The sequence below is a fragment of the Phaseolus vulgaris genome, chromosome 11 (genome assembly GCF_000499845.2).
Source record: "Phaseolus vulgaris cultivar G19833 chromosome 11, P. vulgaris v2.0, whole genome shotgun sequence".
Lineage (NCBI taxonomy): Eukaryota > Viridiplantae > Streptophyta > Magnoliopsida > Fabales > Fabaceae > Phaseolus > Phaseolus vulgaris.
Genome location: NC_023749.2, coordinates 37,531,422 through 37,556,746, shown reverse-complemented (window position 1 = coordinate 37,556,746; position 25,325 = coordinate 37,531,422). Strand labels below are relative to the sequence as shown.

Sequence of the window (25,325 nt, the reverse complement as noted above, 5' to 3'; positions counted from 1 at the left end):
ATTTTTCCTGACAGCCATTCTAAATGATAAGCCCCTCCCTGCGCAACTTCTCGAACTCGGAAGGGTCCCTCCCAGTTGGATGAGAACTTCCCTTCATTTTTTCTTGCGTCGCTGCGCATTCTCCAGACAAGATCGCCCTTCTGGAAACCTCTCGGCCGGACTTTGGTGTTGTACCGTCTGGTCGCCCGGGCTTTGCAGGCAGCCTCCCGAATCTTGCTTTTGTCACGAAGCTCACTTACCAAGTCAAGGTTGACCGCTAGGCTTTCCTCGTTTAGGGTGAGATCGAACATCTGCCGTCGTATGGTGGGCTCGGCCACCTCTACCGGGATCATGGCCTCGGTTCCGTATGTCAGGTTGTAGGGCGTTTCTTGTGTGGTAGTTTGGGGAGTGCACCTGTACGCCCAAAGTACCTCGATCAACTCCTCGGTCCATCGGCCCTTTGCTTTGCCCAGACGCTTCTTCAGCTCGTTGAGTATGACCTTGTTGGCGGCCTCGGCCTGCCCATTGGTTTGTGGGTGTTCCACCGAGGCTGTGACGGACTTGATGCCCAGGTCGTCATAGAAGGATTGTAGGCCTCGGTCGATGAACTGTCGGCCATTGTCAGTTACTATTGTGTGTGGGACGCCGAATCGGCAAACTATGCTCCTCCATACGAAGTTTTGTACATTCTTCGCCGAGATGGAGGCGAGGGGCTCGGCCTCGATCCATTTGGTGAAGTAGTCGACTCCCACCAGGAGGAATTTGGTCTGCCCCTTCCCTAGGGAGAATGGCCCGATAATGTCCATCCCCCACATGGCGAACGGCCATGGGGAGATGATGCTATGCAGTTCTTCCGGCCTGGTGTGGTGGAGGGGGCCGAACTCTTGGCACTTGGCGCATTTCTTCACATATTCGGCACAGTCGCCTTGCATGGTCGGCCAGTAGTAGCCGGCCCTCAAAACTTTGGCGGCCATCGTCCTCGTCCCGGCGTGATTTCCGCAGATTCCTTCATGGATCTCGGCCAGGATGTACTCGGCCCTTTTGTTGGTGATGCATTTTAGCAGGGGGGTCGAGTAGCCTCTCCGATACAAATCTTCGTTAATCATGATGTACCGGGCGCATTGCTGCTTCATCGCCTTCTCTTGGCCGGCCTTGCATGTGCCGACCGTTAGATATTGGATGACGGGTGTCATCCAGTTTTCGGCGTCGGCCTCTTCTTCTTCGATAGCCAGACACTCGGCCTCGGCCTCCGTCACACTAGGGTGTCTCAGCCATATTTGTATGACTGACCTCTGGTGGCTCTTCTTTTTGGTGATCGAGAGCTTGGACAGGATGTCGGCCCTTTTGTTGTCCTCCCTCGGTATGTGTTGCAAGGGCGCTTTGTTGAAGCGGGCGATACTGTTTTTGGCCGCGTGGTAGTACCGCTGCAGCAAAGGCTCTTTAACCTCGAAATCTCCGTTGACTTGGCCGACCATCACCTGGGAGTCGCTTTTGCATGTAACCTCGCGCGCTCCCATGTCGTAAGCTAGGTTCAGCCCGGCCAGCAAGGCCTCGTACTCGACCTGATTGTTGGTCGCCCGAAATCCGAACTGGAGGGCTTGTTCCAGGAGGAGGTCGCCCGGCCCTTCCAGGACGACTCCCGCTCCACAGGCTGTTTTATTTGATGAGCCGTCCACGTAGAGAGTCCAACCGTCCGAGAGGGTGGGCAGTGGTGTCAGCTCGGCCGAGAAGTCGGCCAAGCATTGAGACTTGATGGCGCCCCTCGGCTCATAACGTATGTCGAACTCGGAGAGTTCGACCGACCATCCTATCATCCTCCCTGCAAGGTCCTGTTTAGATAAAATTTTGAAAATAGGGTAGTCGGTTCTTACCGTTATGGAGTGATTTTGGAAGTAGGGGCGCATCCGTCTTGCCGTGAGGACGAGTGCGAGAGCCACCTTCTCAATCATCTGATATCGGGTCTCGGCCGAATGGAGGGTTCGGCTGACAAAGTATATGGGTCGCTCCTCGCCCTCGGCCTCCTACACTAGGGCAGCGCTGACTGCTTCTTCCGAGACTGCTGGATATACGAGGATTGGGACGTCGGGTCTCGGCTTCTGGATGACGGCCGGAGATGTGAGGAACTCTTTGAATTTTTTGAAGATTTCCTCGCATTGGTCGTCCCAGACGAATTTTTTGCCTTTACGGAGCAACTGAACGATCGGCCTCGTCCTCTCGGCCAGGCGGGGGACAAATCGAGAGAGGGTGGTCAGCCGCCCAAGGAGTTGTTGTACCTCCTTCACGGTGTTCGGGCTTCTCATGCTGAGTATGGCCTGACATTTGTCGGGGTTGGCCTCTATCCCTCGGTGGGTGAGCATGAAGCCTAGGAACTTTCCTCCCTCCACCCCGAAAGTACATTTTTCGGGGTTGAGTTTCATGTTGACCCCCCTTAGGGCCTTGAAGACCTCGTCCAGATCCTTCAGATGTTGCTCGAACGAGTCGGACTTCACGACTATGTCGTCCACATAGACTTCTACCGCCCGGCCTATTAGACCCTTGAAAATTTTGTCCATGAGGCGCTGGTAGGTTGCCCCGGCGTTCTTGAGGCCGAACGGCATGACCTCGTAGTAGTAGTTGGCATCGGCCGTCATGAAGGCCGTCTTCTCCTTGTCCCGCGGGTGCATGCTTATCTGGTTATAGCCAGAGTAAGCGTCCAGGAAGCTCATAATTTTGTGGCCGGCCGCCCCATCCACCAGTCGGTCAATGTTCGGGAGGGGGTAGGTATCCTTCGGGCATGCGCTGTTGATGTTTCTGTAGTCGACGCACATCCTCCAGTTACCGTTAGGCTTGGTAACCATGACGACGTTGGCCAGCCATGTCGTGTATCGGGCCTCCCTTATGAATCCGGCCGACAGGAGCTTGCCGGCCTCCTCCTTCGCCGCGAGTCATTTTTCGTCGCCCAAGTCCCTCTTCTTTTGGGAGATCGGACGGGCTTCCTTAAATATGGACAGCCGATGGGTGATGACATCCGGACTTACTCCCGGCATGTCGGCCGGCGTCCATGCGAACATGTCGACATTCTTTTTTAGCGCGGCGTGCATGACCTCGGCCTCGGCCGCCGCCAAGGCTGTCCCTACAGCCGTGCTGTGCTCTTCGTCGAGGAGGGGGACTCTCCTCAGCTCCTCTCTTGCCTCTAGCCTGTCCTCGGTTGCCCGGGGATCAAGGTCTACTAGTGCCACGGTTGGCCGGGTCTCCCTGGGCCGGTCCTTCCTGGGGGAGCGGTCCTTTCGGGAGGACTTTCTCGCCCGAAGGGGAGAGGTGTCTGCCCTTAGAGGCTCCACCCGGAGGCTCTCGGCGTAGCATTCCCGTGCTTCTTTCTGGTCCACGTGGACCGTGAGAATGTCTCCTGTCTTCGAAGGGAATTTCATTGCGAGATGAGGGGTTGATACTATGGCCATCAGCCGGTTGATGGATGGTCGGCCGAGGAGGATGTTGTAGGAGGTGTTGGCGTCGATGACCAGGTACCGAATTTTGATGGTCCTGGTGTTCTTCCCCTCTCCGAAGGTGGTGTACAAGTCGATATACCCCTTGGTACCCACCCTTTCGCCCGAAAATCCTACCACGTGGTCGTCGTATGGCATCATCTCGGCCTCGGCCATTCTCATGGCCTTGAAAGTTTTCCAGTAGAGGATATCTACCGAACTTCCTTGGTCCACGAGGGTCTTCCTTATGGTGAATCGATCTATGTCGACCGCTATCACCATCGGGTCGTCTTGCTGGCGGTAGTCCACGCCTTTAAAGTCTTTGTCCGTGAACGTGATGGGTGGCATCCTTGGTCGGAACGCCACGGCGTTTACCTGGTGTACCGCCCGGAGGTGCTTCTTCCGGGCGTTGTTTGTGCTTCCTCCCCCGGCGAAACCGCCGGCTATGGTGTTGATAACCTCTCGGTTACCTCTCCTATCGCCCTCCCTTGGGGGGTCGTCCCTTCGAGGGGGGTCGGCCCTTGCGGGTTGTCGGTCGCCTCTGTTGTTTTGGTTTTCTCGGCCGCGCTGAGGTGACCTCGTCCGCCTGGGAGGATCCGTCCGGCCCGGTGGGTCTCGGCCATTCCTGACGAACCGGCGGAGATGCCCAGCCTGGATAAGTTCCTCTATCTTGTCCTTAAGGGCCTGACACTCGTCGGTTGAGTGTCCGGTGTTCTGGTGGTACCGACACTGCTTCCTCCGGTTGGCGTTATTTGGGCTGGCCACCTTCCTTGGGGGAGGGATCAGCTCGGCGTTAAGGGCTTCGTCCAGAATCCTTCCCCGCTCGGCCGTTAGGGGTGTATACCTCGAGAAACGGATTGGTCGGTCTCGGTTCTCCCGGCGCCGGTCCGTTCTCTGTATCGGCCGAGCCTGTCGGTCTTTTCCTTCCTTCCTCTCTCCACCGGCCTCGGCACGGGCCTGGTTGCGAAACTCTCTTAGCTCCTCCAGCTGCATGTACTTAGCGGCTCTCTTTCTCAGCTTCGCCAGGCTGTCGGCCGGCTGCATGCATAGGTTGTCGGCAAAGGGCCCCGGGCGCAGGGCCGTCAGCATGTGGTGCATGGCGACATCCGGACTCAGATTTCGGATGCTCATTGCCACTTTGCTGAACCTATCTACGAAGGTTCTCAGCGACTCTCCTTTCTCCTGGCGGATGCCTACCAGGGCGATTGAGGTCAGGTGGTGCGGCCGGCTGGTCGCAAACTGTGTTTCGAACTTTGCGATGAGCGTGGCAAAGCTATCTATGGAGTTGGGTGAGAGCTTGGTGAACCAACTAAGGGCTGCACCCTTCAAGGATGTGGGGAACACTCGGCACAAGACGGCGTCGTCCGAGGTGTAGAGACTCATATGGGTGGTGTAGGCGTCCATATGCTCGTCCGGGTCGGTCGACCCGTCGTATCGGTCTCGGTTGAAACCCTTCCACTTCTCAGGAAGTGGGACTTCGATGATGTTGTTTGTAAAGGGATGACGACGGTTCGGGTCGGCCGTTAGGGTCGTCCGGGTGGACCTGATTAGGCACGACTCGTCGCCCGTTTCAGTCTCGCGGGGAGGGGGTCGGCCTCTCGTCCCCTCGGCCACATCCGGGTTGGGGGGAGAGGTGTAGGACTTGCCAACCACGTTCGTCGGTATGACAGAAGGTCCTCCCTCCCCCAGCTTCTTTCTCATATCTTCGTTCTCCCTGCGGAGAACCTGCAGCTCTTGCTCATTTTTCTGAGCGGCCTCCTCGGCTTTTCTTCGCATCTCGGCCATTTCCCTCTGGAGAGACAGCAGCAGCATTGTCTGGTCGGCTTCAGTCATTCTTTCCATGCTTCTTGTCGAAACCATCTACTTTTTTCCTTCAGCTAGTTTCCCTCGGCCCCACGGTGGGCGCCAATTGTTCCTGCTAGGGAGATGGGACCTAGAGAACTGTTGAAGTCTTCTTCTCCTTCCTTCGGTCGGGCAGGTGGTTGAGTGATGAACTGGGATCCTTCTCTTCCTTCTGCTTATCTTTCGGCACTCGGGACTCGGTCGTCGGGTGAACACCGGATGGTGGGGGTACCTGCGAAGGCACTCCGACGCTCAAGTCAGTAAAGCGGGTGGTTAGCTCTCAGGTAGGTGAACAGTAATAATGACATACCTTACTCCTTGAAATGCATGCTATTTATATTATTCTAGTGGGCCTACCTTGTTGGGACCGTTTATCGAGGTGGATACCGCTTAGGGTTGCATTACCTAATTCTTGATGATGGATTAGCTTCACTGATCTCGGTCTGAGCGTTAGTTGTAATGGGGTTCGGCCATCGGCCAAATTCCCACGGTGCGGGTCAGCCATCGGCCAAATCCCTGTGGTCTTTGGCGGTTTCGGCCAAGCCTTCTAAGGCCTCGGCCTCTCAGCATAAGTCTTCAAAGGCTTCGGCCTCTCGGCACAAGTCTTCAAAGGCTTCGGCCTCTCGGCACAAGTCTTCAAAGGTTTCTGCTTCGGCCGTTCGGCCAAGTCTTCAAAGGTTTCTGCTCCGGCCGTTCGGCCAAGTCTTAAAAGGTTTCGGCCAGGTTCTCATGGTCTCGGTCAGGCTGACACGGCATCGGGCAGCCGGGTGGGTCCCGATCTCTCCTCCGTACCGGTACACAACCTATTTAGGATCGTGTTAGATTCTATATTTAAAAATTATCAAAGAAAATAAAAAAAATATTTAGATTATAATTTTAAAAGATGCAAAAGAAATGTAAAAGAAGATAATTTGAAAATATGTAAAGGAAGGAAATTTTCAAATTTCTATTTACATTCCCTTATTTGTTAAGATTTTAATATAAGAGTAGGTTTTGTTTAACCTCATACCCAATTAATTTATCATAGCCCCACTCATTTATTATTCTCATTCCATTTTTTTTAAACTAACTAAAAGTTTAGTTAAAGCAAAAAATTAACTATCTAATTTCCATTATCTATTTAAACCCATTGATTTATTACTTATACCAAATAATACACATACTTGTAAACCTGCATAAAATTCTCAATCCTTATCCAGATCATTTTAAATTTGGAACTTCATTACTTAGTGATAATTTACTAAGACTTAACTTAATTACTTATTATTCTTTTAGTTTACAAAAGTATTTTTAAAAATTCCAATTTAGATACTAAAGTAACAATTTAGATACTTTTAATAATATTTTAAAATATTGATAATTTTAATAATTAATATGTGAAATCGAATGAAATTGTAAAAATATTAAAATGAGATTGCTGTTGATGAAACGGCGTGACCAACTGGTGTTTTATAAGAATTTGACGTTCTTGGTCTTAGAAAAGAAAAAAGCAAATGAAGCGAAACCTGAAAGAACATGTGTTGGAAACACTGAGCAAGTGCAATCATGTGAACCACCAGAAGCAACTTTACCACTCTGGGCCACGCACACACCCACTTCTACGCCTTTAAGCTCCTTCGCTTCTGCGCCTTCACCCTCTCCAACCTCTCCTATCTGAAAAGAATTACTGAGGTGCGAAAAGAAATTATGAAAGTGCAAGGAAGAAAATATTCAACTTGTCCAATATCATAACGGCTATTCTTCATCCCATTTTTACCAATTATATCCTAATTCTAAGATTTATAATATAATTTTATATTTTCAATTTTAGAGTTTTAAAACTCTACGAATTTGCAATTAACAAAATGAAAAAAAATAAACCCAGCACTTTTTACAAAAGGGTTATTTTAGAATTATGAAGGTGCAGAAAGAAGTTATTAAGTGCAAGAAGAAAATGCCAAACTTGATTTGCGAAACTTCAGTATCATTTACCCTGACTTTGGGTTGGTTCACAGAGCTAACTAAACTTTTGACAAAAAAACATTATTTTTTAAATCACAGAACTTTAAGTTTTTATAATAAAACTAAAATTGATTTACTTATTAAAATTATTAATTAACTTGATGTTTTATTATTTGCATACAACACTTTTTTTATTATTTTTTCATACAAAATATATATATATATATATATATACATTAATTAGTTTTAACTTTATATATTATAAAAAAATGTTACATAGAGAGATATAATTTTTAATACTATTGGTGGAAGATGGCGAAGGAAAACCCTAGATTTGCGAAAGGTGAAGAACCACGCTAACAATGAATCAATGAAAGCAAGAACAGTGAGAGAAGAACATAAGGTTACATAGTATTCACTATAAACAATTTATTTTTGCACCTTTATGCTTTATCCCAGACTCTTCATATATTTTGACACATATAAAAATATTCTTTTATGCAATTTCATACGGCTTTCTCCAATTATTTTTATACTGTAAAATCTATAATATATATTTTTAATTTTAAATTATAAAATCAAAATAAATTTATAAATTATACAATTTAAAATATTTTAAACTTACGAAAATAATTTTGATTTTTCTCACACTTATAAAAATGCAAAAATCAAGTATAAAAGAACTAAAAGAAATACTTTAGAATTAAACTTAGAACATAGAATGAGAACCATGCGAATTTTAAACTTAGACTCTATCATCATAAGATAAATGCAAAAAAGATAACATGAGATTTAAAAAAAAAAACATGTTTCTTATGTAACTATGCCACCACCCTTTTGATTTTCTTACCATAATGTTTTCTTTTTCAATTAATAGATGCTCATAAATGCACACATGCTTCAACTATTGTAATTATAGGGTCTCAGTGATACATTATTAAATGAATATCAAATGAATCTTAAATCTTTCATTTTGTTTTTAGTGCAAATCATAAAAAGATTGTGAAACTTGTGTAGATAAGATGTTTTCCTTATCAGAAAACACGTTCAACAACCATATCATCAAATTTTTTTAACTTCTTAGAGAAGTTAACTGTTCTGTTAGTTAGAGTTGAGTGTCCAGCTTTTACATTGACTTAAAGTATTGAAATATTAGTAATTTTAATGCGAAATTGAATCAGTAAAAATCTTAAAATGAGATTGCGTCATCACCAGCTGAATTTGACCACCAACTGAATTAATAGGAATATTATTACGTATTATTACGCGTTTAGAATATAGTGATGGAGACTTTAAAAAATCATTTGTTATGTAACTATCTCAATAATTTCTTTTAATTTTCTTACAATAATATTTTTTTCAACCTTATATTATAAATATTTGTATTTCTATAAATTTTAATCATATATTAGAAACGTTTTTGAAAAACTCTAAACTTATATATAAATATGTAGGATTTGTGTTCTAATAGTTAGATTTATTTTTAAGGTGTTACACATATCTTTCTTACGGCTAAAGATGAATACATTTAAAAAAAAATATAACACCATCAATATTTCTTCATTTTATATTAAAGTTTACACTTAATTTTTTTTTTTTTTTTTTTGTATAATTTTAGTTTTGATTGTTTCTTATTTTGTTAAAAACAACAACTACTTAAGTCTCTTTTCATTCTAGTTTTACAGTATAAATACTTGTACACTTTTGTTATACAGTTTTACAGTTTCCAATTATCAAATTAATTTCTGATCAGTCAAATATTACTGATATTCTTTATTAGAAAACTTTAGTTCAACAACCTCAAATGATGTAATATTATCTCTCTTGTTAGGATATCATCAAATTTTTAACTTTTTGAGAGAAGTTTACTATTATGTTAATTAGAACAATATGGGATAGGTTGGAATTACCTAAATAAAAAGTTAGTTTGTTAACTCTAAGAGTTAATTTGTTAACTCTTAAAAAACGTAGTTATTTTCTGTTATTAGAATGTTTCTCTTTTCATTCTAGTTTACATTTTGTTCAATATTGTACATCAATAATATACAGTTTTAAAGTTTTCAATTATCAAATTAATTCCTATTCTGTTAATTAGAACAATACAGGATCTGTTGTAATAAGCTAAATAAAAAAGTTAGTTGGTTAACTCTTAGAGTTAGTTTGTTAACTCTTAAAAACAATTAAAATCCTAAGCTAATTATTTTCTGTTAGGTTTATCTTTTTATTTAGTTTGACAATACAAATAATTGTACACTTTTGTTCAATATTGTACATCAATAATATACTGTTTTACAATTTGCAAGTATGAAATTAATTCCTTATTAATCAAATATTCTTAATATTCCTTATTAGAAAACTTTAGTTTAATAACCTCAGAGTGTGAGATATTTGCTTTCTTGTTAGGATATCATCAGATTTGTAACGTTTGAAAGAAGTTTACTATTCTATTAATTAGAACAATAGGATATGCTGGAATAAGTTAAATTAAAAATTAGTTTCTTAACTCTTAGAGTTAGTTTGTTAACTCTTAAAAACAATTAAAACCTAAGCTAGTTATTTTATGTTATTAGAATGTTTATCTTTTCATTCTAGTTAGACAATACAAATAGTTGTACACAAGATTGTGAGATATTTGCTCTCTTGTTAGGATATCAAATTTTTAACTTTTGAGAGAAGTTTACTATTCTATTAATTAGAACAATATGGGATCTGTTGGAATAAGTTCAATAAAAAAAATTAGTTTGTTAATTGGTTTGTTAACTCTTAAAAACAATTAAAATCTTAAGCTAGTTATTTTTTGTTATTAGAATGTTTCTCTTTTCATTCTAGTTTGACAGTATAAATAGTTGTACACTTTTGTTCAATATTGTACATCAATAATATACAGTTTTACAATTTCCAATTATCAAATTAATTCCCAACAGGATCGTCTTAACAAAGTTGAGTGTCCAACTTAAATTGCATTTACATTGACTTACAAGGAAGAATAAAGAGCATCAAAATAAAGACATATCACTCGTATAAGCAGACATTAAGAAAGAGAATCATGTCTATTATTCATATATATACTTTTCTGCCATAACAACAATTAATGCTCGTCTATCACTTATTTTTTTTTATGGACAAGAATTCAAGGATGGCCCACATTGTAAGTATACTAATACCATTTTATTTGGGAAAGGGTAACAATTTATAAGAATTAAATTTGTGATCTTTCCAATTTATTAATATTATAATTAATATATCAATTTTTAATGTTACAACTAAAATACAACTTTTAGAGAGAAAATGGAGTAAGATGGTTCAAAATGTGAAACCTCTTGAAGAGGATGGTTTCCATAAGCAATGCATTTATAGGATACCACCAAGAATTCTTGAAAATAACCCCAAAGTCTACCCCTCAAATTGTTTCTATTGGCCCTTATCATCACAAAGTAGACAACATTTTTGAGACAATGGAAGAGAATAAACCCAAATATCTCAAAGGGATTTCTAAATCGAACACATCTAGGTATGAGAGAATTTGTTGTCAAAATGAAAGAGATGGAAGAAGATATTCGATTTTGTTATGCAGATCCTATTAAATATAATAGAGATGATTTCTTAAACATGATTGCATCATAATTGAGCTTTTTCTAAGACTGCATACATATGATGTGGAGGGAAGAGATCCTTTGTTGACAAAACAATGGATGCTAAGGGATATTCAGAATGACTTGATACTACTAGAAAATCAACTCCCATTCTTTGTTCTTGAATAATTTTACAACCTCACAAAACTGAATCTACTATTCCCTCCTTTCTTGATATTTGTTTCAACTATTTTAGGAATCTTGAAATTGGTACCTTTTGTCCAATGCACTTCACAGATCTTTTAAGATTTATCTAATATCATCATCAAACCTTCAAGTTGGAACACCAAATGAATGAAAAGGTAAGCCAACTATCAAAAATAGATAATAAAGACTTACTTGACTTAACCTATTTCAGATGGTAAGTTTATACTGCCCATCTTGAATATGAATAACTACACATAAATATTCTTAAAAAATATAGTGGCATTTGAGCATTGTCACATTCAACATACAAACATTATTAGTCAATATCTAAGGATTCTAAATTTTCTCATTAACTTTTAAGAAGATGTGAAGGTATTGGTTGTACCGTACAAATAGTTGTACACTTTTGTTCAATATTGTACATCAATAATATACAATTTTACCATTTCCAATTATCAAATTAATTCCTATTCAGTTAATTAGAACAATATGGATATGTTGGAATAAGCTAAATAAAAAAAAGTTAATTTCTTAATTTGTTAACTCTTAAAAACAATTAAAATACTAAGCTACTTATTTTTGTTATTAGAATGTTATAAGAATGTTTATCTTTTCAATTCTAGTTTGACAATACAAATAGTTGTACACTTTTGTTCAATAATGTACCTCAATAATATATAGTTTTACAATTTCCAATTATCAAATTAATTTATTATGAATAAAATATTCTTGATATTCCTTATTAGAAAACTTTAGTTCAACAACCTCATATTCATTATAAGATATATTAGCTCTCTTTTTAGGATATCATCGAATTTTTAACTTTGGAGAGAAGTTTACTATTCTGTTAAATAAAAAAGTTAGTTTGTTATCTCTTAGAGTTAGTTTGTTAACTCTTAAAAACAATTAAAATCTTAAAATCGGTTGAGATCTAGGATAATCTATAATATATTTTTTAATTTTCAATTGTAAAATCAAAATAAATTTATAAATTATACAATTTAAAATATTTTAAATTTACAAAAATAATTTTGATTTTTCTCACACTTATAAAAATGAAAAAATAAAATATAAAAGAACTAAAAAAAAATACCTTTCATTCATGCGTAAAACTATTTATAGACAAAAGTAAGAACCATGGCTAATTTAAAACTTAAAATGTGTTTATCATCATAAACCAAAAAAAAAAAAAAACAAATGAGATTTAAAAAAAAATCATATTGTTATGAACTATACCACCAATTCCTTTTGATTTTCTTACAATAATTTTTTTTCAACCTTATATTGTAAATATTTGTATTATATAAATTTTAATCATATATTAGGAAAATTTTGGAAAACTCTAAACTTGTATATAAATATGCAGGATTTGTATTGTATTAGTTAGATGTATTTTTGAGGTGTTACACGTATCTTTCTTACTACTCAAGATGAATACATTTTTAAAAAAATATAACATCACCAATATCTCTTCATTTTATATCAAAGTTTACACTTAATTTATTCTCTATTTTATTTTTGTATAATTTTAGTTTTGGTTGTTTCTTATTTTGTTAAAAAAAACAACTATTTTAAGTCCATTTTCATTCTAGTTTGACAGTATAAATAGTTGTACACTTTTGTTCAATATTATACATCAATAATATACAGTTTTACAGTTCCAATTATCAAATTAATTTCTTATCACTCAAATATTCTTGATATTCTTTATTAGAAAACTTTAGTTCAACAACCTTAGATGGTGAGATATTATCTCTCTGGTTAGGATAACATCAATTTTTTAACTTTTGAGAGAAGTTTACTATTATGTTAATTAGAAAAATATGGGATAGGTTGGAATAAGATAAATAAAAAAAATTAGTTTGTTAACTCTAAGAGTTAGTTTGTTAACTCTTAAAAACAATTACAATCCTAAGCTAGTTATTTTCTGTTATTAGAATATTTCTTTTCAAGTTTACAGTACAAATAGCTGTACGCTTTTGTTTAATATTGTACATCAATAATATGTTTTACAATTTTCAATTATCAAATTAATTCTTATTTTATTAGTTAGAACAATATGGGATCGGTTGGAATAAGCTAAATAAAAAAGTTAGTTGGTTAATCCTTAGAGTTAGTTTGTTAACTCTTAAAAACAACTAAAATCTTAAGCTAATTATTTTCTGTTATTAGAATGTTTATCTTTGAAATTAGATCCTTATCAATCAAATATTCTTGATATTCCTTATGAATCACATATATGGTTCATATTTATACTTGTTATTCTTGATATGCCATAACAATAATTTTGAGTGACAAGAGAATTGAAGGATGGGCCCAGTATATTAATACCATTTTATAAGTATATATTTAATTTTGAGTTTCCGTTTTACATTCATCACTTTGCAAAGTTTATTGAATAATAAATAAATTATATAAAATAATTCCTATAAATTTTAAAATAATCCTATAAATTATAAAATAATCCTATAAATTATAAAATTATGTTATGTAATATTTAAAAATTTCTTTAGATTAATATTTTAATATTAGTAAATATATTAAATTAAAGACCAAATTGATAGATATTCATAATTTTTATTTTGGAAAGGGTAACATTTTATAAGGATTAAATTTGTGGTCTTTCCAATTTATTAATATTATAATTAATATATCAATTTTTAATGTTACAGAGTTTTTACCAAATAGAAGTAAGTCCAGAGATTTAACAACTAAAATACAACGTTTAGAGGGAAAATAGAGTAAGATGGTTCAAAATGTGAAACCTCGTAAGATGGTAATTAAAAAAAATACCTTTCATTCATGGGTGATTCTCCCTACACCCAATCAAACCTAACCTACACCCAATTGCGTTTGTGAAAGTACCAAAGTACCCTTAATGAAAATGAAATTAGGTTAATTGTTTTGTGCACCCAATCACACACTCAACTTCAGTCTCTGCCATTCTCGCACCCAATCACACACCCAACTTCGTCTCTGCCATTCTCGCACCTAACACCGTGGTTCGCATTCTCGCACTTACAACGAAGGCTTGAACAAAGATGAACCCAGAAGCTTGAAGGTCGTCCACTGTTATGCGAAGGTTTGAGCATCATCTGCGACAGTGAACGAAGGCACCGGAGAAGGCATCGGAGAAGGCATCGGAGAAGACAAGGTATGCGTGTGCGTTGCGTTGTGAACATTTTTAGGCGGAAATCATTTTGTGACTTCTGGATATTGTTGTGCGGAATCAAGTTGTTTGCTGCGTTGATCTAGAAGTGTTTAAATCACTTTCGGATGTTTGGACGCGGAAGGTAGTAGTTGTGGACTGCGATGGTTTCATTCGGAAGGGTGTGAATGGATTCTGGATATTTGTGTGCGGAATATAGTTGTGGGCATTTTCATATTTGGAGTAAAATATCTACTTCCGGACGCCTGCATCTGAAATGCGAAAACCAGGCTTTGTAGACGATATCTGAGCACAACCCCAGTAAAACCTCCCCTTCTGCATCTCAAAGCATCACCCGAAGAAAATAAAGTTCCTTCTGCAACTCACCATACACTATTTTTCAAAGTGAAGAAGAGAAGGACACAATGGAATTTCTAAAAATTCGTCGGGTGCCGATCATAATTGATCGGGTACAGGAAGCAATTGCCTTAATTCATGCGATAAAACTATTTATAGACAAAAATAAGAACCATGGCGAATTTTAAACTTAAAATGTCTCTATCATCATATAAATCATCTGTGCCGTCGAAACCACCGCCACCGCCGCCGCTGCCTTCGACTTCTTCCGCAGAATGCTAACCTGAAGCCTCTTTCCCTGCGTCCAAGACTTCAACCTCTTGTTCGGTCTCGTCGGGAAATCGCACCACCATGCCACGACGATTTCCCTCATCAAAAGCTTCCAATCGCTAAGCGAAAGTGCTAACGTGTGCACTCTCAACATTTTGCCGTTTTAGGTGTCATGACCAAAATCGGCGTGGAACCCACGCTGGTGACGCTTAACACCATCGTTAACGGCCTTTGAATTGAAGGGGATATGGATCGTGCCCTTTGGTTGGTTGAAAAAATGGAAACTTTAGGTATCAGTGCAATTTTCGAACTTATGGGGAGTTGGTTAATGGTCTGTGTAAAATTGCGGATACTTCTGGTGCTGTGGAGTGTTTGAGGAAGATGGTTGAGAGAAATTTGGAGCCTAATGTTGTGGTTTATAATGCGATTTTGGATGGGCTTTGAAAGACAAGGTTGGTGAATGAGGCTTTTGAGTTGTTTTGTGAGATGTGTGTTATTGTTGAGCCTAATGTTGTGAGTCTTCACAGACCAAGAACTACGAGATCGCCCCTTTCATTCTGGGGTGACGGCGGGATCGTACCATTCGAGCCTTTTTTTCATGCTTTTCCCGGGGGTCTGGAGAAAATTGCAATCAATAGGATTTTCCTAATCCTTCCACAATTGCTTGATTCAGGGTTTGTTGATGGGTTTGGTTGGTGGAGGGAGGGGGTGGTTTTGTAATGAGATGGTAGTGGAGAAGGGGATTGCAGCAGACGTGCAAACGTGTTTTCGATTCTGGTGGATGATTTTTGCAAAGAAGGGTTGGTTTTATGGGCAAAGAATGTGATGAGTTTTATGGTTAGGACTGGTGTGGAGCCAAATGTTGTTACATATATATAAATCGTTGATTGGCGGGCATTGCTTAAGGAATTGGATGGAGGAGGCGACGAGGGTGTTTGGATTGATGGTTAGCGAGGGGGAGAGGTGTTTGCCGAGTGTTGTGACTAGGGTGATCATGGATTGGATTTTTCAAAATCCAATCTAGATCCAATCCAAATCCAAATAAATGGATTGGATTTAAAATCCATATCCATTTTAACTAGATAAAATTTATTTGGATTTTTCTTAAATCCATTTAAAGTGGATTGAATCTAGATTAAATATACTTTCTTAATTAGATTACCACTTTGTCAAATACATTACATCCATTTTGATATCCACACAAACTAACTTGACTCGAACTGGGCCTAATCCAACTCAATTTGGACGTGGATCAACGCGGACCAACTCGGTTCAACATCGACCCGGGCCCGGACCACTCGACATCCTGAGCTCGGACGACTCGACATCGACTCGGTCTCGAACGACTCAACATCGGCCCGGACCCAGACGACCCAAATGCCCGGACGACTCGACATCGGCCCAGGCCCGGACGACTTGACATCGGCCTAGGCCCAGACGACTTGACATCGATCGGACCCTCTCGACTCGACATCGGCCCGAGCCCAGACGACTAGAAATCAGGCCCGGGATCGGACAACTCAACATCAGCCCGGGCCTGTACGACTCAACATTATTATGGGCCTATACGACTTAACATCGGCCCAGGCCCGTACGACTCGACATCGACCCGGGCCCGTACGACTCCATATCGACCCGGGCCCGTACGACTCGACATCGGCCCAGGCCCGTACGACTCCACATCGAACCGGGCCCGTACGACTCCACATCCGCTCGGGCCCGTACGAGTCGAGATCGGCCTGGGCCCGTACGAGTCGAGATCAGCCTGGGCCCGTACGAGTCGAGATCAGCCTGGGCTCGTACCACTCGACATACACTCGGGCCCGGACGAGTCAAGATCAGCCTGGGCTCGTACGAGTCGAGATCAGCCTGGGCCCGTACCACTAGACATCGACCCAGGCCCGTACCACTCGACATCGACCCGTGCCCGTACCACTCGACATCGGCTCGAGCCCGTATGACTCAAGATCAGTACGGGCCCGTACGACTCGACATCGGCCTGGACCCGTACGACTCAAGATCGGCCCCGGCCCGCACGAGTTGAGATCGGCCCAGGCTCGTACGACTCGAGATCGGTATGTGCCCGCTCGGATCGACATCGACTCCAACCCGCTCGGATCGACATTGACCCGGGCCCACTCGGCTCAATATCGGTCCAGACCCGCTTGACTCGACATCAGCCCGGGCCCGCTCGACTTGACATCGACCTGGGCCCGCTCGGCTCAATATTGACCTTGGCCCGCTCAGCTCCAAATCGGCCTCGGCTTGGACGACTCGACATCGGCCCGGGTCTGGACACTCGACAACGACCTGGGTTCGAATGACTCGACATCGGTTCGGGCCTGCTCTGCTCGACATCGACTCGAATTGTCTTAGCTCAACTTGGATCGGGCCAAGTCAAAATCCAACCCAAAATGTAATTTGGATAATCCAAAAATGTATCTAATGCATATCTAATCCATATCCAATTAAATGGATTGGATTTAAAATCCAAAAGTATGGATTTGGATTTAAGATAAATCCATTTAAATGGATTAAAACTAATATGGATTTGGATAATTATGGATTGAATTTTGTAATTTGGATTTTTTGCCCACCCTTAGTTGTGACGTATAATTTGTTGATTCATGGATGGTGTAGGGTTAAGGAGGTTGATATGTCTCTGATGGGTGAAATGATTCGGAAAGGGTCGGATCTTGATGTGGTCACTTGGACCATTCTTATTTGTGGGTTCTGTGAAGTGAGAAAGCCATTGGCTGCAAAGGAGTTGTTTTTTTTTATATGAAAGGGCATGGCCAGGTTCCTAGTCTCCACACCTGTGCTGTTGTGTTGGATGGTTTGTTCAAATGCTGGCTTGATTCTGAAGTGGTGTCGTTGTTCACAGTGATGGAAAAGAGTGGTCTGGATCTTGATATTGTGATTTACAGTATCATACTTGATGGAATGTGCAAAGAAGGAAAAGTTGATAATGCAAGGAAACTTCTTTCTTGTGTCCTAGAAAAAGGGTTGACAACTGATGCATACTTAACCTAATGATTAAGGGTCTCTGTAAAGAAGGACTGCTGGATGATGCTGAAGAGTTGCTTAGGAGAATGGAAGGGAATGGGTGCACCCCTAATAAACACTCTTATAACGTCTTTTTTGCAGGGACTGTTGCGAAAATATGATATTTCTAGGTGTAGAAAACATCTCCAAATAATGAAAGGAAAAGGGTTTAAAGTAGATGCTGTCACAACTGAATTTATTACACCTTTCTTATCTGCTAATAAAGGAGATAATGCATCTCAAGAGATGTTGTTAAGCTGAACTTTGTTTGCATTTAGTGTCTATTCATTATCTGAGTTGGTTTATATCAAGTTTTGAGAAACTTCATAATGTTAGACACTCAACCAGGCCTCTTAATGGTGGGATCCAACCTTTCTATTATCTTGGTTTAACTGCCTAAAGAATTTATCATAAGAAATTGAAACTTGAGTTATTATGAAAAGTCACACTTTTTTTTCAAAGACAATGATGTCCATAGAGAGAGATTCAGATACTGCATAGACTCCAAGATAGTTCAAAACATCATTGTATTTAGAACTTTGGACAAGATATGTTTTGTCATTTGTCCTAAATGATTGTAGGTAGAAGTTTCGGTAAAATATGTTTTTGTTAGTCAAATTTAGGTTGTGAATTCTCTAGTCACTTCCAAATATGAATGTGTTTAGATTTCATATGTTACTGGTTTGGACTAAAATGTCCCTCAAATGTACGTAATAGTTCACTTGGTTAACAACAACATTTATGCTTTCATCCATGAAAACAATTACTGTTTTATTGTTTATATAGTGTTGTATTGTTGAGTCTAAAGTGAAGTAATATAAAAATAAATACCGAGGTATTTTTAATATATTAAAAATGATATATTAGATAGGAGTGACATTGAAAATTAGTTAGGACATAGGTTGACGTTGAAGTTGAAATTGGGGAGTGACTATCTCTTAAACGTCAAACTCTGAATTTTCTCAATTATATTTTTGCACACCACACATAACATATTGTGCCTCGTTCTTAATAAGGCGACTATATATTTTGAATATTAGTGTCTTGCTTGTAGTATGCATTACCAAGATGCTTATATTAAAACTTTCCAAGGTCTGCCTCATGCAATCCAAGTTGAGAGAGATAAATTGAACAAGTATGGTCCTCCCCTATTAGGATGTACTATTAAACCTAAATTAGAGCTATCCGCTAAGAGTTATGACAGAGTAGTTTATGAATGTCTTCGTGGAATACTTGATTTTACAAAAGATGATGAAAATGTGAATTCCCAATCATTTATGCGTTGTAGAGACCATTTCTTATTTTATGGTGAAGCGATTTATAAAGTACAGGCTGAAACAGGTGAAATCAAAGGGCATTACTTGAATGCAATTGTGGGTACATGCGAAGAAATGATAAAAAGAGTTGTATTCTCCAGAGAATTAAGCATTCCTATCATAATGCATGATTATTTAACATGAGGGTTCACTGTAAATACTAGCTTGGCTCATTATTGTCGGGATAATGGTCTACTTCTTCATATACACCATGCAATGCATGCCGTTATCGACAGACAAAAGAATCATGATATGCACTTTCGTGTCCTAGCTAAAGCATTACATTTTTCTGCTGGAGATCATGTTCACTCCGGTACCGTAGTAGGTCAACTTGAAGGGGAAAGAGAAATCGCTTTGGGTTTTGTTGACTTATTGTGTGATGATTTTATTGAAAAAGATCGAAGTCGTGGTAATTATTTCACTTAGGCTTGTGTTTCTCTACAGGTGTTTTGCCTATTGCTTCGGGAGGTATTCACATTTGGCATTTGCCTTCTCTGACCGAAATCTTTGGAGATGACTTCGTACTTCAATTTGGTAGAGGAACTTTAGAACACCCTTGGGGAAATGCACCAAGTGTTGTAGCTAATTGAGTAGTTGTTCTTTCGAATGTGGTCTTAACTAGAGCACAAATCGGTAAGAATCATGCCCTTTTGAAAATAAACTTCATGCTTTCAACAAGATTTGTTGTTATGTGGTCAAACCTCTTGCCCCGTCATAGGTCTGAGTCCATTTTTCTAATTATATTTGATCCATCCAAGAGGCTGCTTGCCGAAATTCTGCTCTCATTATCGATAACTTTGTTTGTAGAGTCGGTTGCTTCATCTAATAACTTATCACATTCTCAAAAAGGGGATTAGTGGAAAAGTTAGTGAATTGTGTGATGGAAGTTAAGGAATGTTTACACATGTTTATTAGTTGTCGCTTTAAGTTTTCATTTTTAACCTTTTGTTGAAATTGGATGCTATATGGTGTATGCAATACATTAAGGTCAGATCATCTCCTTCCCAAGAAACTTATGGAGATTCCAAGTTGATAGTATTGTTGTTCCTGTGTCGGTAATCATGCATAAATTTGACCGAGGCATCACATATGCTCGTAACAATTGGAAGAACCATATATGTCCATGCTTTATTTCACCTTCAACAATGGCGAAAGCTAACAGAAAAATGTTTCAGTTCCCATCTTGACAGATGTAGTCAGTAAAGTTCTGTGATATTTTTCGATCAAGAATGTGTCGTCAACTTGAACTATTGGCTTGCAATAGTTGAACCTATCAATGCATGACTTGAACGACTATAAGTCACATTCTGAGATGTAAGTAGATTTGTCTGAGTGCTCGGTGATCGGACATTGACGCCTGTGTCAAGCAGGTCAACTCGGTGGTCTGGTCGAGTTAATGGACGACGTAAGTGGGCCTTAGGTATGGATGCGTTGAGGTTCATTCATATACTAAAGGTGTATAAGACCTGGTCAGCGAAAAAGTGCGAGTGGTGTGTTTAGTACATTCGGGTCTAGCACAAATAAAATATTCTCTAAAAATGCCTAAGTCCAAGAGTGCTAGGGTTTTAGGGATAAGATGCATGCATGATACGTGAAAGGCTTGTACGCTACAATGGACAAATGGGTCCCCTGATGTTTGTACATGAGTTTGTACTCTGGCGGCCATGCTGTTAAGATTATGCACTCCAAGGAGGAAAGATTCTAGCGGTTGTCGTACTAAGATTGTGCGCATTGTAACAGATTCTCCTCCCATCAAACCTACTTTCACTCGAGATAAGGTTCTCATGAGAGAAGGGTTGTTACAAGAAGTAACCTAAAAGTAGTCTATAAAAGGGACTTGAGATCCCTAATAAAGGTACACCGTTTCTAAGACTAAAACTACTTGCTTACTTACTCATTGTTTCTATAAGCCCTATACTGACTTGATCGTCAGTGTGCAATCAACAGGTAGAGCCCCCTGTGTTTCAAACGGAGCCGCGTTCCAACATCCAAAGGAAAGAGCAAATTCCAGCAGGGGCAGACGGAGTCACAATTTGTTCCCAGAGTCAACCAACGACTAGGTCAACAGGCAAGAACATTTGGCGCCCACTGTGGGGCCCGATAAAATTAGGTCCTATCTACAATTGTGATCAAGCTACCAGGCGATATGAGGAATACTCGACAAGGTCCATCTGGACAGGAGGAAGGTGACAATGCCACCTTACAAAAACTCATGGAAACCGTCAACACTATCTAGCAAGCAGTGGCAGCATCCAAGGCTGACCTAGAGAGGGTTTCGGCTGAGGTACGGGCCGAGCAGGCCTATAGACAAGACCAATTCAGGGTCGAGCTAGACACATCGCGAGAAAGCAATCAAGAGTTACGCAGGGCTAATGGAGCGCTACGAAGAGATCCACAACGCTTAGGGGAACACGCAGCGGGGGAGCAAAGCCCGCCCATTTCAGTCAGAGCTTGCCCCATGCTGTTCTCCCAGGCGATCATGAATGTCGTGATACCAACGAATTTCATGACACCCAAAATTACTTTCACAGGGACCGAAGACTTGGAGGCACACATCACTACTTTCCACACTTAGATGATGATCTCTGGAGGAACAAACGCCATGCATTGCAAGCTGTTCATGGGGACGTTCGCAGACACGACATTGGATTGGTTCATTGGTCTTCCTAACGGACACATAACCTCATTCGATCAGTTCTCTACATTGTTCAGGGAGCAGTTCATAGTCAACCGAGCTCCACCCCTTATCTCTTTCGAACTCTTCGGGGTGAAGCAGTACCAGGGAGAGCCCTGAAGGGCTTCGTGAACCTGTTTGAGGCGTTGGTTGTAAAGCTCCACACCAAGGACGAAGCTCTGATGGTGCACGCCTTTGGACGGGGAATTCTGTCAGGGTCGTTCAACGATTCTTTGATAAGAAATCGTGCGAAGACGTTTAGTGAGATCCGGCGACGAGCTGTTGCGTACATCGACGCTGAAGAACAGGTAACAGTAAAACGAGGAAGTGTTGGGCCAACGAAGCCCCGAGAGAGCAGCTGAGCTCAACCCATGAGAGTACATAAAGCTGCGATGGAGAAGAGATCACCGATCAGACATGTACCCTACGAATTGAAAAAAGCATTTGATTAGGGCGAGAGTGAAGGGAGACTTTCCCTGTCGACACAAGTTCAAAATGAGCCACAAGGAGTTGATCGCCATCCCAAACGTGGCTGACAAGTTGAAGTTCCCCCCAAAAAGTAACAAGAATTTGGGGCCAAGTAAGGGCACTTGGTGCGAGTTCCAAAAAGCCTTTGGGCACAACGTGAGAAACTGTATAGCACTGGGATACCAATTGGCTGATCTGGTGAAGGATGGTTTCCTGAAGGAATATCTAGAGGAAGGTCAAGAAGCCTCGATGGTGGTGACCCCAGCAGTGGATTAGGGACATAAAGTGCCAGTCCATGGCAAGGTCAACACGATCTTTAGGGGGTTCTCAGGGGGAGGATGCACCGCCTCCCAGCGAAAAATGTATGCTAGAGGAGTGATGGCAGTAGAGGCGCGAGATGTGGTCTCATATGATAATGACCTAGTGGTGATCTTGGGGGTCACGGTAGGGAGAAGGGTACACCGAGTCCTCATCGACCAAGGAAGCTCGGTCGATGTAATGTTTTGGTCAACCTTTAACAAATTGCAGTTATTGGCCGACCAACTAAGACCATATGGCGACTGTTTGTACGACTTCACGAGAGATCAGGTAGAAGTGAGGGGGAATGTGGAGTTAAGAACAACCTTCACGGATGACACCTCATCTCGAACCATCAACATCAGATACCTCGTCGTTAACGCTCCTTCAGCTTACAACATCCTCCTAGGTAGACTTGCCCTGAACAGGTTAGGAGCAGTGGCCTCGACGAGGCACATGAAAATGAAGTTGCTTTCCCTTGAGGGAGGGGTAGTTACCATCAAGTCCGACCAAAAGGCGGCAAAGAAATGCTACGAGAATAGCTTGAAGACTAAAATAGGGGTATGTGCAGTCACCGCCCATCCCCAGGAGGTAGAAGGGGTCACCCGCACGGAGATCACCCGGGAAAAGCGACCTGAGCCTACAGGCGAGTTTTAGGAAAGAGAGATCGGAGGAAAGAAGTTCAAGCTTGGCAAGTCCTTAAGCCAAGAAATGCAAAACTAGATCGCCGAAGTCATATCACGACATTTGAACGCCTTTGCATGGTTTGCCTTGGACATGCCCGAACTCGACTCTGACTTTCTGTGCCATCGTCTCACGATGGATCCAAAGGTTAGACCTATCCTACAGAGGGGAAGGAAGTTCAACGAGGAAAGATGCCTGGTCATCAGGCAAGAGACCCAAAAGCTGTTGAGTGTCAACCACATAAGGGAAATCCAGTACCCTAAGTGGTTGGCAAACGTGGTGTTGGTCAAGAAGGCCAACAGGAAGTGGAGAATGTGCGTCAATTCCACGGATTTGAACAAGGCCTGTCCGAAGGATTCATATCCGCTGCCCAACATCGACGCCTTGGTGGATAGCGCGTCAAGCTACCGACTTCTCAGCTTTTTGGATGCCTTCTCGGGGTGTAACCAAATTTGGATGCATCCCCGAGACGAATGCAAGACAACATTCATGCCAAAGGTCTCTAGTTATTGCTATAAGGTGATGCCCTTTGGGTTTAAGAATGCTGGAACAACCTACTAGAGGCTGATGGATAGGGTTCTCGCCCCCATGATTGGACGAAACGTGCATGCGTGTGTGGATGACATGGTCGTAACCTCCAAGGAGAAAAACCAACACATTGTTGATTTAAAAGAGCTATTCACCATGATAGCCAGGTACAATTTGAAGCTAAATCCTGAAAAATGCATATTCAGGGTAGAAGTAGGGAAATTCTTGGGGTTTCTCCTCACTGAACGGGGAATAGAGGCAAACCCTAAGAAGTGTGCGAAGATCATCGCAATGAGGAGCCCGACCTCTGTGAAAAAGGTACTGTTGATCAAGTGTGATCAAGTGCTTTGAAGATTTCAAATTATGCTTTGAAGAATCCAAATCCTCTGTGCTTGATGCAAGGATGAGTTGCTGCTGTGTTTTGGGAGGGATCTGGGTAGTTTTATTTGTAATCCACTCCTTTGTTGAATCTAAAGCTAATGTGTTTTAAATCCTTTTTGAAATAAAGTGTTTTTCAAACTAAGTGGAAAAGAACCTGTTGTTTTGTCGAATTAACCAGTTGTTTTACTCTTAGGAGTTTTGAAAAGGTTGAAAACTGTTCACGTTTGGTTGACTTAACTGCCAAACCAAACAATCGGTTGTTTCGTGGTTTCAACCGATTGTTTCTTTGAAAATCCTAACAAAATTTTGTTTTGATGGTTGAATGTGCTTTAAATGATTTCCAACTAAAATTTGGTGACGAGCGCAGATCTATCTTAGAAAAGACAACTGCCCCATGCAACTGATCCATCAAATCGTCAATTCTAGGAAGAAGATATTTATTCTTTATTGTTAACTTGTTTAATTGTCTATAATCTATGCATAGACGTGACGAACCATCTTTCTTCTTCACTAATAGCACTGGAGCTCCCCATGGAGAAACACTAGTGATGGAGATCAAGATCAAGAAGGGAAAGATGTCGAAGATGAAGGTGCTCAAGAGGATATTAGCTCATCATCCTTTTTACCTCAAAGGATTACAATGAGAAAATTTAAAGAATTAGGAAGTAGTGGTCAAATGTTTTCTCTTTTTGTAATATCTTTTGTATAAAATGTAGAATGTTTAAATATATAGTTTTTAGGAAGGTGCTTAGAGGGGAACCTAAAGATACCTCTTATGTAAAGTATCTTTAGATATTAGTTTAGAACATTCTAGTAGTTGACCCTTCATATCTCACTATAGGCGCTAGAAGTGGGTAATGTGCAAGGGACCTTTGGTTAGCATCTTGTGTAAGCTTTGTGTACTTCATGACCGGTCCTTCTCCTATATAAGGAGGGTTTGAGTCCTTCTAAATACAGATTTGATATTGAAAGTACCGAAATTCTCCCAAATTGGTGAGTGTTTGAGAGACTTGTGTCTTCTCTTACCTAGTCTTATCTTGAGAGCAATCTTGGAGCCTCAAGTGGCGGCATCTCACTCATCTTAGAGCTTTGCATCCTCCAAGTGGCGTGTTCCTCTCCAAGGACTCCAACCACATAAGTCTTTTTCTCCTATCC

The 25,325-nt window shown here is 40.9% G+C and overlaps 1 protein-coding gene and 2 pseudogenes across 1 annotated transcript; 2 read left to right on the top strand and 1 right to left on the bottom strand.

The window, feature by feature from the left end:
• Positions 1-2,903: 2,903 nt before the first annotated feature.
• Positions 2,904-4,571, bottom strand: LOC137806833 (uncharacterized). Its single transcript, XM_068607137.1, has one exon. The coding sequence runs from the start codon at positions 4,569-4,571 to the stop codon at positions 2,904-2,906; it is 1,668 nt and encodes a 555-aa protein (XP_068463238.1).
• A 5,788-nt stretch (positions 4,572-10,359) lies between these two features.
• On the top strand, positions 10,360-11,101 carry LOC137806823 (UPF0481 protein At3g47200-like; annotated as a pseudogene).
• Positions 11,102-14,728: 3,627 nt separating this feature from the next.
• On the top strand, positions 14,729-18,083 carry LOC137806816 (putative pentatricopeptide repeat-containing protein At1g12700, mitochondrial; annotated as a pseudogene).
• Positions 18,084-25,325: the final 7,242 nt, after the last annotated feature.